This window comes from Schistocerca gregaria, chromosome 4 (assembly GCF_023897955.1).
Source record: "Schistocerca gregaria isolate iqSchGreg1 chromosome 4, iqSchGreg1.2, whole genome shotgun sequence".
Taxonomy (NCBI): Eukaryota; Metazoa; Arthropoda; class Insecta; order Orthoptera; family Acrididae; genus Schistocerca; species Schistocerca gregaria.
The window spans coordinates 251,947,802-251,963,753 of record NC_064923.1 but is presented as its reverse complement, the minus strand read 5'-3'; the positions used below and the strand labels follow the sequence as shown (position 1 = coordinate 251,963,753).

The following is a 15,952-nucleotide window of genomic DNA, read 5'->3' as shown; positions in this document are numbered from 1 at the left end:
CTGTGGGATGTTCCAAACATGCATACTTGACTGTATTTCAGTTATGAATTGGGCGGCTTAAGAATGGACACAGTGTCCTAAACTAATCACCACCATTAAATAAAGGCTACTTCTTAATGCAACGCATGACAAATTCCAACAGTTTACTTCAGTAAAGAAAAAGTCGTGGTCCTGTTTCACCTTCCGTATGCTGGAGGTCTGTAAGAATAGGTATATCATGAAATGAGGAACTGAACCTCATGTAGAAATTTAGTTGTAATAATCATATAGAAAGTAGTCTCAGAAAACACAGCAGCTAATCATCATTATGCTGTTCTTGTGAAAATTAAAGTAAACATCCATTATGAAAACTATATTGATGCTTGCTTGATTTGTGGTGAAGTGCTCGGTACTTGCTTCCAAATTAGATAATTTTCATAATGAATATTTCTTCCATTCAGTTTTTCCAAAAGGAGGCGCATATTCTATCTCTGTATTTTTTGAGACCTCGAATGTTTTAACTTACTTTTGAAACTTGAGATTACTGTTTGTTGACTAGACTAAGCTTCTCCTTTTTTGACATTTTATTATGACATTGAAGAATATTTTGTGCAACATGCAATTTTTATCAAAAAATATAATTGAAGTTATTCTGTGCTCTGTGTACTCATTATTAGGTACTGTTAATTGATTGTTATTGTCTCTTGTATTGTAATACAGTTGCTGAAGCAACTGACAGGGTGCTCTTATTTACATTATTGCAGAGAGCAGATTTATTTGAAAACATACCTAGTTTCAAATAAAAATTTGGAATTGTTCATTATGCATTTGCCATAATTGAAAAATGATCCAACAGGGAGGAGAAGAAATTCAGGATGTACGCCGACAGACCATCGGTTCGAGGTTCAGCAGTTGAGAACGTATTTGCTATACCTTGTCACATTCTCACTTACATAATTGCTCACACATTTGGAGTGAAGTTAATGTATCCTGGATCTATGAAGATGATGCAGTACATGCTGTGTAAGTTCTGTCAAATAATGACAATGATATCCCATTTTTGCTTATTGATTAGTGAGATAAGGAAAACTTATACTTGTAGATATTTGGTGTTGATTATTTGTGTTATATAATAACTTCTCAGATACAATCAATTCAAATATTGTTTCAATATGGGTAGAGGCAAAAAGTCACATCATTTACAGAGAGTTTTGTTCTTACATTTGTGTTCTTGCACCGACATCTGTACAGCTGCTCTAAAGTAATTTAAAAAACCACTGCCATGTCATGTGCACTCCCTCCCTCCCCCCTCCCCCCACCCTGCGATCGCAAAATATTGTTTCATTGATTTCATTTTTAGGCATGGAACAAATAATAATAATCAGCAGGGACAAATAGGGAGCCACTATTTCTTTTATGCATGAAGGCTGCTGTACAAGGGCATTGGCATGTAGCAAAACCTATTGTTTCTGGTCCATTTCTCTCAGTGTCTCTTTGTGTTAGTTTCTTGTAGGCAGTGAAGAAAGTACTCAACCACTCTTTGGCTCAAATTTATAGTGAATGTCATGCTCTGAATTGAAAGGCTCATGCTTGTCTACTCTAAACACTTACACATGGTAATATTCTTTTCTTCTATTTAACTGCTTGAAATAGTTGTTTTGGGACAGTGGATGAGATATGTCATTTCATGCAATTTCACTTCTGAAGTACCACTATGAAGAAAGCAACTATTTACTCACTTGCAAATTTCTTTCTGTTTTTTCCCTCCTAAACAGTAGCGTGTGTCAATTTCATCATTGCAGAGAAGTATACCTCATTTATCTTACAGATTGGTGAGTTTGCTGTTCTTTGATGTTCCAAATTTCAAGTACTGACCTTAAATGCCCTGAAATTTTGCTCTTTGTCTTCATGAATTTCCAACGGCTAAAATGGTGTGATCATGAACATCTTTCCACTAGTATAATGTAACAACATTATGAAAAGGATAGTTCCTACTCAACCTATAGCAGAGATGCTGAGTTGCAGAGAGACAGAAAGTGAGCTTTTGGCCAACAAGGTCTTCTTCAAAATTAAAAACACACACACACACACACACACACACACACACACACACACACACACACACACACGACCATTTTCTGACAGCTGAAGCCAGACTGTGAGCAGCAGCGCATGATGGGAGAGGCACCTGGTTGTTGGGTGGAGGGTAAGGAGGAGGAGGCTGCAGTGGGGAGGAGTGGTAGCAGTGTAGGGGTAGGGACAGTAAAGTGCTGCCTGTGAGAGCACACAGGGATGAGGTGGAGAGAGAGGGTAGGGCAGCTAGATGCAGTCGGGACATTGGATGGAGAGCAGGTGGAGGGGGAGGGGGGGGAGATGGGAGTGGAAAAAGAGAGAAGTAAAAAGACCAAGGGTGTGTTGGTCAAATAGAGGGCTATGTAATGCTGGAATGGGAATAGGGAAGGGATTAGATGGGTGAAGACAATGACTAATGGAGGTCAAGACCAGAATGGTTACGGGGACATAGAATATATTGCAGGGAGATTTCTCGCTGTGTAATTCAGAAAAGCTGGTGTTGGTGGGTAGGATTCAGGCCATGAAGCAGTCACTGAAATGAATGTTGTGTTGGGTGGTGTGCTCAGCTCAGCAACAGTTGTGCCTATCTGCAACTCAGCATCTCCGCTATCTGGTGAGTGGCAACTCTCCTTTTAATAATGTTCAGATTCTTTATTCGTCATTCAGCATTATTATATCCAATAGACTTGTTACATTCCATCCTGGATTTTCCATTGTTTGATTTCACTAATACACTGTAGTGAGAAAAGTGAAAAATGCTAGAATGTTCAAACCCTGTACTGTTTCAGCGATGTTAGAATGTTATAACCATCGGGGAGAACACTATGAAATAGATAAAAAGTTAACCCAAACATTTAGATGTACTATAAAGCAATCCTGAAACAAAACAAGCTCAGTTTTCAACACAGTAGTTCCAGGACTGTTGTTATTTCTTCTGAGATTATATTTTATACACTCATGAAACCTATTTATAAAGTGGCAGAGTATACGCATCACATGTGACAAATAACTTAGAACACACTCCTTAAATCATTCTGTGGCTAAACTGCTGTTAGGACTGGTTCAGTTACTAGATTAAAATCCTTCTCAGCTGTGTGACGCACACTTACCTGGCATTACACGTCCACTGTTTGGATGCCATAGGTTTTAAATTTCATTCACTGGGCACTCGTGGCTTGGCACACAGACGTAAGACTGCTTCCCAGGGAGGCTTAGTAAACAAATTTTTTTATTGAGGTATGTGGGGGAGGGGGGGGTGGAAGCTTTTCAAAAATGAAAAATGGATGAAGGTAAATGTAACCAAGAGAGGATGCCCAGAGATTAGAATTGAATGGTAACAGAAAATTTCAGAAACCAGATTGAGTTAAAAAAAATAGTAACTTTCAAACAATATAAAAGTTGTAAATAAAATTTCGGTTAGTGTTGCGCAGTTGACACATATTTGAGGAATGTGAAATTTCTGTGTCAGCTGTGATTTCTCTAAATTACTTGATGCAGGCACTGTGATTTTTCCTTCCCCATCTTTGTCAGATCTGAGCTTGTGCTCCATCTCTAATGACCTCCTCATTGATGGTACATTAACCCTAATCTTTCCACCTTCCGCAGCATTAGTAGCAGCAATGTTAGTAACTGTAATAATGGTAGTAATAAAATGAGAAATTAAGAAAGTTCCAGAAGAGCTATTCACTGAAGATCAAAACACCAGAACAGTGCTTTCCACTGGTCGTTTCTGAGTGAAAAATGCTGATTTCTCTTTGGAATAACTATAGCTCCACATCATTGACTACTGTTGTGTTTCTGCATTAGTGTAGGAAAGAAATGTCTCATCATCAGTTAAGATTTTGTTCTGTAGGCCTTGTGCTCCTACATTGTAATGAAAAAGAAAGTTCAAAGGAGCTGTATTCCACCAAGTTTGGTGGCTTCTAGTAAGAACTTGTGACACCCTAATTGTTTTGTCACAATCTGATGCAAAACACTTGAAGAAATTTTCAAAAAGTTGTCAGACTATTGGTATATATGCCAGTTTTCAATTTCTTCTTCAGTTTTCTGCATGTTTATTGGGTGACTGATTTGATTTGCACAGGGAGATAAGTGTTGTGGTTTGTTGTTCCACTGCGTCTTTCTCCCAGTTGTTACATTGAAAGATTTATTGAAGTAGCTGGAAGCTATTGTATGGTCAGCAGGCATTTCCCCAGACATTTCTATACTTGCAAAACTTGCTATATTGGTATGAGATACTGGATGTCTTAAAGGATTCCAGTTATTTCTAGTTTTAACCTGCAATGGCGGCATGTCCAGCATGTTATGGTTAAGCCAGTCAGACTCTGTACCTCGGCAAGCTCCTCAGCAACCACCTTCTGTTCTGCTTTATTCCATTTTACTATAGCTGGATGTGTCCTTGTAAATGGAACCACAATTATTTTCTTGGGACTGACCCCTTAGATCCTGTTTTGTGTAATAGTTTTGTACAGTGCGCAGTGCACATTGTGTCATTCTTCTAACAGTACTAGCAAATTTGCCAGGTATTGTTATTACTAAATTGTCTGCTTATCCTTGGCAAGAGTAGGCTCCAATATTTAACTCTTCAATGAATTCGTTCACCATTAAGTTCCACAGTAGTGGGGACGAAACACCACCCTGCAGACACCATCTGGTGATGTCACCATTTTCTCATTCATCATGATGACGTCTGCCTTTCTTGTACTCTGTGTGGTCTTAATCCACCTGCACATGGTGGCCTCAGTGTCATGCTCATCTGCAACTCTACTCGCCTCAGTGTCATGCTCATCTGCAACTCTACTCGTAGATCCAAAGGTTGCGTTGTTAAAAGCCTCCTTGATTCTAAGGAAGATGCAAAGACCAATTTTCTGAAAGTGTAGAGCTTTTTCCAACTTCCAGCAAGTTTAAGTGTTGTTTCACATGATTTGCCTAATTTGTGTGTCGGTTTACATGTAGAGGAACCTCAGTTAGCCTCTTCTTCTGTAATGCACACATTAATCAGTTTTTCTAATATCTCTAGAAGAAAGGAGGGCAGACAGATCGGTATCATATCCGTAGCCTTGGTATGATTATTACTCTCTGTCTTCAGAATGAAGACAACCCTCAACGTCTTCCAATTATTAGGAATGATTCCTGCTACTGGAGTGACCCTAAGTGATCTACACAGGAATGTAATTAATCCTTCTGCTTGTTGCAGCAAAACTGGAAAGATTCAATCTGGGCCTGGTGCCTCTAACAGTGTAAACATTCCCTCCATCTACTGGATTTTTAAAATGAATACAATCTGTGGCAGTTCCCTTTTTCTCCCTGAGATTACCTGTAAACCAGTGCCTGTCAGGGACTGACTCTTGGTGTTTGTTATCTGCCAGAGGGCATTGAGGAAAATGAGTCTGGAGGAGCATATCTAGTGCCTTGCTCACTGTCCGTGTACACTCATCATCCTCCTCCTGTAAAGTACCTCCTGGATTAGTTGGGTGATGTCATGCACTAACTGACCAAGCACCGAAACTTGATTTCAAGATATTAATAAAAATGTGAAAGTTGTAATATAAATTCAGTGCCCGCAAGAAATCTAGTTTTTATAAGCAGTAAAATAATGAAACTAAATTAAATTCACATGCTCATATCTTAAAATCATATAAAATGTAGTGAACTCTGAATTTATTTGGAAATAGCGCTTGGTCATGTGATGCTTTTATATATGATTTTCATTTCTGCATTTTGCATTAACTGACTGTAAGCGGAAATGTGTCTTCTCAGTTAAGTGATACAAATTAGAGAAGAGTGTACTGTCATTCATTTCACAAAATATGATATGCTTTTATTAGTTCAGGCTACATTTAATGATGTTTAACTGATGGGTGAGGAAAGTTACATTCCTATTTAATGTTTACACATTTAATTTGCCTGTTTATTGACGTAATACCTTCATACATAACATGGAAGAATACATTATTCTTTCTAATGCAATTAAAAAACATTTTTAAAAATAAAAGAAAATATAACAACAAATACTATATTTTTACAGGGTTTATATGCCCTGGGACAACCAGGAAAATTGAAGTTTTTCAACTGGGAAAAATCCAGGAATTTTTGGAATTATGAGAGTGTTTCATTGTTTTAGTTATCAATTTTTTCTAATTTTGACTGGTAGGAACTGATTGCCTAACAAAGAATTTTACTTTACCCTGCTACTGCTGAGTAATATTTCAGCACTGTAAAACATAAATGAGAGAATAACACCAAAATAAAACTTGCAAAGAAAATGTGCCAACAGCAAAATGTGTCAAAGGCTTTAGGACAAAGACTATACAGTACTTGTAACAACAAACTGCTTTTGATGAGCATGACATCACAACTGTCCATATTTCTAACACTTTGCTGGATAATATTGCGAATAGTGGTTTGCGAAATGTTACTTTTAAAGTAAATTTTTTAAATGCAAGATGTGTTATTTACATGTGATTAACTGCAATGAATTCCTTAAATTAGACTCCCATTCAAAACATAACCCTGAGGACCATCCGCTTAGAAAAGTTTTGGGCCCAGAAGGCCAGCTGTTTATGCTGTTGTTTAAAATTTTTCTGGCAAGCTAAAAAGGACTAAACTCCAAGGTTAGTTTTTCATAGATTACAAATTATGCAACAACAATGTCAAAAAATATACTTACGCTTTAAAAAATAGGTGCAAAGTGAGTTCTTGAGCAGTTTCACTCGTAACTGGCTTTTCTATGGGAAAGTCGAAGTGCTTGATGGAACACGTATTCAGCCAGGTAACCCAAGACATGTTTTGTGCACAGAAGTTAAAGTTATAATTGGGCTTGTCATAACTATTCAGCTGTGCTCGTAGGATCGTGCCTGACCATTCCCTCAGGGGAAAAAAAAGGCAAATAAATTTTGATGACCTATATTATATGTGAAAGCTTAGCTTTCCTTGTAGGTGGTGGTTGTTGGTGGTGGTGGTCACCTTCAGTCCAAGGACTGGCTTGACGCAGCTCTCCATGCTACTCCATCCTGTGCAAACCTCTTCATCTCTGAGCAACTACTGCAACCTACATCCTTCTGAATCTGCTTAGTGTATTCGTCTCTTGGTCTCCCTCTATGATTTTTGCCCTCCCCCTCCCACTTCCCTCCAGTACTGAATTGGTGATACCTTGATGTCTCAGAAAGTGTCCTATCAACCGACCCCTTTTTCTAGTCAGATTGTACCACAAAGTTCTCTTCTTCTGAATTCTATTCAGTACCATCTCATTAGTTGTATGATCTCCCAATCTAATCTTCAGCATTCTTCTGTAGCACCACATATCAAAAGCTTCAATTCTCTTCTTGTCCAAATTGTTTATTGTTCATGTTTCCCTTCCATACATGGCTACATTCCATACAAATATTTTCAGAAAGGACTTCCTGGCACTTAAATCTATACTTTATGTTAACAAATTCTCTTCTTCAGAAACGCTTCTCTTGCTGTTGCGTCTACATTTTATATCCTCCCTACTTTGACCATCATCAGTTATTTTTCTGCCTAAATAACAAAACTCATCTACTACTATAAGTGTATCATTTTCTAATTCCCTCGGCATCACATGATTTAATTCAACTACATTCCATTATCCTTATTTTGCTTTTGTTGATGTTCACCTTATATCCTCCTTTCAAGACACTGTCCATTACGTGTGACTGCTCTTCCAGGTCCTTTGCTGTCTCTGACAATTGCAATGTCATTGGCAAACATAAGAATTTTTATTTCTTCTCCATGGACTTTAAACCCTACTCAACATTTTTCTTGTTTCCTTTACTGCTTGTTCAATGTAGATTCAATAACATTGGGAAAAGGCTACAACCCTGTCTCACTTCCTTCTCAATCACTGCTTCCCTTTTGTGCATTTCAACTCTTATAACTGCCATCTGTCTTCTGTACAAACTGTAAATAGGCTTCTGCTACCTGTATTTTACCCCTGGCATCTTTAGGATTTGGAAGAGAGTATTCCAGTCAACATGTCAAAAGCTTTCTCTAAGTTTACAAAAAGTTTACAAAAGCTGTAAACGTAGATATGCCTTTCCTCAACGTATCTTCCGTGAGAAGTTGTAGAGACAGTACTGCCTCTCGTGTTCCCACATTTCTCCAGAATGCAAACTGGTCTTCCCCAAGGTCAGCTTCTACCAGTTTTTCCATTCTTCTGTAAAGGACTTGTGTTATTATTTTACAGGTGTCACTTACTAAACTCATAGTTCGGTAATATTCACACATGTCAACACCTGCTTTTCTTTTGAATTGGAATTATTGTATTCTTCTTGAAGTCTGAGGATATTTCGCCTATCTTGTACATCTTGCTCAGCAGATGGTACTTCTTGCTCAGCAGATGGAAGAGTTTTGTTATGGCTGGCTCTCTCAAGGCCATGAGTATCTCTAACGGGATGTTACCTACTCCCGGCCCCTTGTTTTGGCATAAGTTTTTCAGTGCTCTGTCAAATTCTTCAAGCAGTATCATATCACCCATCTCATCTTCATCTACATCCTCTTCCATTTCCAAATATTGCTCCAAGTACATCTTGCATATACAGACCATTTATGCTTAGCCATTTTTCTTTTAGCTGGGTTTCATTTCCTAAAGTACTGGGAAGTTCTGTGCTGGTTTATAAAACCTTTGCCATTCAAAGGACTGCTAAGTTTTACAGCTCTAAAAAAGTATATTGTCAGTTAACACATAATAAAATCTACTACTTCCAGGGCTACTGTGTGTTTTCAACTGGGAAAAAGTGTATCTTCACCCAATATTTATACGGAAAGCTGGGAAAAAACCAAGAATTTTTTCTTGTCCACCTGTACACGCTGTTCCAAGTTTGAAGCAGTAAATGTATTTCAGATTCTAAAAATTTACACACCTTATTTGAATATATCAATTCTTGATACCTATTACAGCATTACAAAATAATTGCATATGTCTGAATTAAATAAAATTAAATGTCCACATTTTTCATGCAGTTGATAAATGCTGGTGGAGGAAAACTGAGTATTGATAGCACGCACGTTGTCCTGAATATCTAAACGAAAGAAATCAAATGTGCCCATGCCAAAAATGTTTTGAGTAAATTGTATTTCCCGTACTGTAAATGGCACTAATGTAGTCATATTTTTATATTTGGTTTGCGGAGTGCATACCCCAGAAAAGAGGTACTTTCACCATTGTAGGATGTAAGGTATGATTCTGTAGCTTGGGATGTATCAATTGCTTACATGTATTCTGATTAATAAATGTGACTGAAGCATCAGTATCTAACTGAAATGGTTAATTTAGATTGCAATCCTGTAAAAGTTTTGAGAAGTTGGTGATTATTGCTCTGAATATGATTGTCAGTTCTACTTTCAGAAGACTGTCTTTGTGTAATCTGTGAGTGACAGAGCATTTTGCTGATTATGTATTTGAGAAGAGCTGATCTGATTGAGGAAAATTTGGCACTGAATACACTGTATATAACACTTTAAAAGTCTTGCACTAGTGTCTGCAATTTGAGTGAGTGTTTCCAGGAGCAGGCAAGGATTCATAATGAGAAATCATATTGATTTCCATTTTCTCAGATTTGCATGAAACAGAGTTTACTGTGTCAATCATTCGCAGGCTTATTTGCTGTGTGTGACTTGACTTTTGGCAGTGATAGCATTCTGTGTCATGAGAGAAACAATGTTTTCAGCCACACATTGCAAAACACTCGATGCAAGACTTGGCTGCCTCGTGTATTGCAGTTGGTGCTGTTTGCGGCTGCTGCTAATGTGAGCCATGGTGGACTGTGCACATTAAAACTATCTACTCTCAGCATTGTAAAAACAGGCACAGTTAAGTCCAATTCCATGAAGTTTTGCATTTTTCTGAGATTTAATCATTGTTAGTACTTCAGTGAGAGCAGGATTGTAGTAGTTCAAAATCACAGCCTGTTTTCTGTTGGCAGTCACATTTTGAATAAGTGCAATGTGAAGCACTTCATTTTGGAATAAAGCTTCACAAGTTTGATTACATTTACAGTTTCTCATAATCCCCTTGAGGTCAGTCATCTACACCTTGCAAGTCCGATTACTGTGGCAATATGTACAACAAAAATTTGAAATGAGCGGCAGCTACATGAAATTGGGTGTCAAAAAATCATGTAATTTCTGAATGACTTCCTCACAGGGTAGAGAGTGGTACTCAACTTGGGGCAACTTTGCGACATAGCCTAAAAATTGACATTGTGAATCACCTGTTTTTGTTGGCTACATAGTGTTCTTCGAGACCAACTTTGTATTCCGTCCAGGCCTCTTGTTTTTCATCAAAGGAAAGGAGGAGATGGCATCATGCCTCCGGAATTCTGTGCTTCAGTTGAATTTCATTGCTGGGCTTCTGTGCCTCGGAAACTGAGTAAGTGCAGTGAGTAGTCACTCTCCTGTATTTCCCATTTCATAAAAAAGTAAAAAAAGTTAAAAAAGTAACCCACTTCTATATGTAAGAAAAACACAGTAAAGTTCAAAAATGGTGACACAGATGGGGAAAAAATAAATTGTGATCATTTTCTTGATGCTCAATCCTGGTCAAATGTATCCATAGCAACACCATCCTTGTTGCCAGAAATACCTATTGTGTCCGTAGGTGAATGATGTGGCATAGATAGTTCAACATTTATTGTTGTTGTTGTGGTCTTCAGTCCTGAGACTGGTTTGATACAGATCTCCATGCTACTCTATCCTGTGCAAACTTCATCATCTCCCATTACCTACTGCAACCTATATCCTTCTGAATCTGCTTAGTGTATTTCTCTCTTGGTCTCCCTCTACGATTTTTACCCTCCACGCTGCCCTCCAATACTAAATTGGCAATCCCTTGACGCCTCAGACCATATCCTACCAACCGATCCCTTCTTCTGGTCAAGTTGTCCCACAAACGTCACTTCTCCCCAATCCTATTCAATACTTCCTCATTAGTTATGCAATCTACCCATCTAATCTTCAGCATTCTTCTGTAGCACCACATTTCGAAAGCTTCTATTCTCTTCTTGTCCAAACTATTTATCGTCCATGTTTCACTTCCATACATGGCTACACTCCATACAAATACTTTCAGAAATGACTTATTGACACTTAAATCTATACTCGATGTTAGCAAATTTCTCTTCTTCAAAAACCCTTTCCTTGCCATTGCCAGTCTACATTTTATATCCTCTCGACTTTGACCATCATCAGTAATTTTGCTCCCCAAATAGCAAAACTCCTTTACTACTTCAAGTGTCTCATTTCCTAATCTAATTCCCTCAGCTTTACCCGACTTAATTCGACTACATTCCATTATCCTTGTTTTGCTTTTGTTGATGTTCATCTTATACCCTCCTTTCAAGTCTCTATCCATTCCATTCAACTGCTCTTCCAAGTCCTTTGCTGTCTCTGACAGAATTACAATGTCATCTGCGAACCTCAAAGTTTTTATTTCTTCTTCATGGATTTTAATACCTACTCCGAACTTTTCCTTTGTTTCCTTTACTGCTTGCTCAATATACAGATTGAATAGCATTGGGGAGAGGCTACAACCCTGTCTCACTCCCTTCCCAACCACTGGTTCCCTTTCATGTCTCTCGACTCTTATAACAGCCATCTGGTTTCTGTACAAATTGTAAATAGCCTTTCGCTTCCTGTATTTTACCCCTGCCACCTTCAGAATTTGAAAGAGAGTATTCCAGTTAACATTGTCAAAAGCTTTCACTAAGTCTGCAAGTGATAGAAACGTAGGTTTGCCCTTCTTTAATCTAGCTTCTAAGATAAGTCGTAGGGTCAGTATTGCCTCACGTGTTCCAATATTTCTACGGAATCCAAACTGATCTTCCCCGAGGTCAGCTTCTACTAGTTTATCCATTCATCTGTAAAGAATTGGTGTTAGTATTTTGCAGCTGTGACTTATTAAACTGATAGTTCGGTAATTTTCACATCTGTCAATACCTGCTTTCTTTGGGATTGGAATTATTATATTCTTCTTGAAGTCTGAGGGTATTTCACCTGTTTCATACATCTTGTTCACCAGATGGTAGAATTTTATCAGGATTGGCTCTCCCAAGGCCGTCAGTAGTTCCAATGGTATGTTGTCTACTTCGGGGGCCTTGTTTCGACTCAGGTCTTTCAGTGCTCTTCCAAACTCTTCACGCAGTATCGTATCTCCCACTTCATCTTCATCTACATCCTCTTTCATTTCCATAATATTGTCCTCAAGTACATCGCCCTTGTATAGACCCTCTGTATACTTCGTCCACCTTCTTGCTTTCCCTTCTTTGCTTAGAACTGGGTTTCCATCTGAGCTCTTGATGTTCATACAAGTGGTTCTCTTTTCTCTGTAGGCAGTATCTATCTTACCCCTAGTGAGATAAGCCTCTACATCTTTACATTTGTCCTGTAGCCATCCCTGCTTACCCATTTTGCGCTTCCTGTCGATCTCATTTTTGAGACGTTTGTATTCCTTTTTGCCTGCTTCATTTACTGCATTTTTATATTTTCTTCTTTCATCATTTAAATTCAGTATTTCCTCTGTTACCCAAGGATTTCTACTAGCCCTCGTCTTTTTACCTACTTGATCCTCTGCTGCCTTCACTACTTCATCCCTCAAAGCTACCCATTCTTCTTCTACTGTATTTCTTTCCCCAATTCCTGTCAATTGTTCCCTTATGCTCTCCCTGAAACACTGTACAACCTCTGGTTCTTTCAGTTTATCCAGGTCCCATCTCCTTAATTTCTCACATTTTTGCAGTTTCTTCAGTTTTAATCTACAGGTCATAACCAATAGATTGTGGTCAGAGTCCACATCTGCCCCTGGAAGTGTCTTACAACTTAAAACCTGGTTCCTAAATCTCTGTCTTACCATTATATAATCTATCTGATACCTTTTAGTATCTCCAGGGTTCTTCCACATATACAACCTTCTTTCATGATTCTTAAACCAAGTGTTAGCTATGATTAAGTTGTGCTCTGTGCAAAATTCTACTAGGCGGCTTCCTCTTTCATTTCTTAGCCCCAATCCATATTCACCTACTATGTTTCCTTCTCTCCCTTTTCCTACACTCGAATTCCAGTCACCCATTACTATTAAATTTTCGTCTCCCTTCACTATCTGAATAATTTCTTTTATTTCATCATACATTTCTTCAATTGCTTCATCATCTGCAGAGCTAGTTGGCATATAAACTTGTACTACTGTAGTAGGTGTGGGCTTTGTATCTATCTTGGCCACAATAATGCGTTCACTATGCTGTTTGTAGTATCTTACCCGCATTCCTATTTTCCTATTCATTATTAAACCTACTCCTGCAGTACCCCTATTTGATTTTGTGTTTATAACCCTGTAGTCACCTGACCAGAAGTCTTGTTCCTCCTGCCACCGAACTTCACTAATTCCCACTATATCTAACTTTAACCTATCCATTTCCCTTTTTAAATTTTCTAACCTACCTGCCCGATTAAGGGATCTGACTTTCCACGCTCCGATCCCTAGAACACCAGTTTTCTATCTCCTGATAGCGACTTCCTCTTGAGTAGTCCCCGCCCGGTGATCCGAATGGGGGACTATTTTACCTCCAGAATATTTTACCCAAGAAGACGCCATCATCATTTAATCATACAATAAAGCTGCATGCCTTCGGGAAAAATTACAGCCGTAGTTTCCCCTTGCTTTCAGCCGTTCGCAGTACCAGCGCAGCCAGGCTGTTTTGGTTATTGTTACAAGGCCAGATCAGTCAATCATCCAGACTGTTGCCCCTGCAACTACTGAAAAGGCTGCTGCCCCTCTTCAGGAACCACACGTTTGTCTGGACTCTCAACAGATACCCCTCCGTTGTGGTCGCACCTACGGTAGGGCTATCTGTATCGCTGAGGCACGCAAGCCTCCCCACCAATGGGAAGGTTCATGGTTCATTGGGGGGGGGGGGGGGGCAACATTTATTACATTGTTAAAATAGGAGTGTATTTTTTTACAATATTTACAAGACTGATACATAACTTTTATGTCCTTGGATGTAACTGTCCACATGGACATAGCTCAATGAAACCATGGAACACTGGCTGTCAGTACAATGCAAATCACTTACTGTTACCAGATTATTAAGTGTTGTGCTAGGTCCACATATTCTCCCTGTGAGATTTCAGAGATTTCGGTTGGAGTACAGGGATTTAAAAAGACACTTGGAAGGTTACATTTGTTTGCAGTGAGTGGAAGTGATGACGGCATTCTTTGGTGGAAAATGTGATGCTAACCATCAGAAGATGATGAGCTCTGGAGAGAGCAAAGTCCAGTGTATCATGTGAGGAGGCTAATTGAAATCTCTCTACCAAGATGAAGCGTGCAGCAAGCAATACACTGTTTGGTCAACCAAGGCAAGCTCAATACAGCAAAAATGTTGGTGGACTGTGCCAAAAGACTCTGTGAAACATATGATTTGGTGGATGGGCTCGATCATTAAAGAAATGCCTTTAGAAGATATGGCTGCTCTGACAGAAAGATAAATAGGGGACTACATCCTAAAAGTTCTAGAGCTTCTAATGAAAAAGAAGCAACTAAAGGGAAAGTTTTCCTTCTGTTTGGGAAAGAAAAACACTGTCACAACTATTATCAGCAGAGAACTCACATGAACACAATATTGATAGTGTGTATGCCCACAAGAAAGGTGTGCAGATATTTGCACACTGCCAAAGGACTTATGGCTGCCACTTGCCACAGCAGGAGTATATAAATCCTTTCATTTATGGTCAAGTATAGATAGTAACTACAAATAGAAGCATTAACTGTGACCTTAAAAAACACAAGAACAATTTTCACATGGGCAGCAAGCATAAATCAGCCGTAGCAGATCATGCAGTCTGATCTGGGAATCACAAAATTCATTTATCTGATACTGTGATTTTACCAATAGTTAAACATTACTATGCTAGGACAGGGTGTATAAGACCCGGGACAACCGGGAAATCCGGGAAAAACGCGGGAATTTTTTCATCTGGGAGAAAACCGGGGAAACCCAGGAATTTTTCAGAATTCCGGGAATTTATCATTGTTTTAGCTTTCAGTTAAATTTTTGTAATTTTTACTGCCAAATTAATTCTCTAGTAAAGAATGTTATTGTATCCTAATACTGGAAAATGATACTGCAGCAATAAAATGTAAACGAGAGGGGAAAAAATAAACCTTTAGTGGCAAAGGAAATGTGCAATTAACAACAAAAAAAAAAAAAAAAACCGTGCATGCACAAGCGTCTGTAAATAGCAAAATATGTCAAAGGCCGTAGGGAGCAGACAGTAATTCTTCGTAACAATAAACTGCTTGCTTTGTGCATGACGTTACAACTGTTCACATTATGTTCGTTTGACCAATTTCCAGCACTCTGTTGCGCACGCGCATTTGACTCGCGTATAAGCAGTACCTTCTCCCGCTACTTGAAGTTTGGCTGTTAGTTCTATCGGTAGTAGCAGCAAGCAGCCAGATGCAAACGAGAAAAATTTTTCTCGCGCGTCCTGGCTGCCAGATTCACGCTTGAACAGAGTTGTAGTGGGGTAACCTCCACGTGACCCTTGTTTACGTTAAGTGATTTCGCTGCTTCTCTTCGTTACAGCTCCCACGTCAAATGAAAACAAAACGGATTTCTGTGGCCGGGAGCTATTAGTGAATTAAAATACATTCACATAATTATGGAGGGCAAAAATATATTATTAATTTAGGTTTTTTTTTTCCCACGTTAGTAGCAGCCAAGCATTAATCGCCTTGCAGAACAGTGAAGTTATTTTTGCAAGTTTGCAAAAGAAATTTGGCTTTATTAATCTTTCCGCTGAGGCAATCATTTTATTTGAAATGAAGTGTTTCATTCTACAGTATTGGCTAGTTCCAACTGTTCACTGAATTTCAAGTGCAATT

General features: G+C 38.7%; 1 protein-coding gene across 1 annotated transcript in view; it reads left to right on the top strand.

Annotated features, from left to right (window-relative positions):
* Nucleotides 1-15,952, top strand: part of LOC126365921 (phosphatidylserine lipase ABHD16A) — a 202,930-nt gene that overhangs the window by 53,268 nt on the left and 133,710 nt on the right. Inside the window, exon 5 of the mRNA XM_050008672.1 lies at nt 836-1,002. Coding sequence (XP_049864629.1) covers nt 836-1,002 — 167 coding nt within the window. The remainder of the gene's footprint in view (nt 1-835; nt 1,003-15,952) is intronic.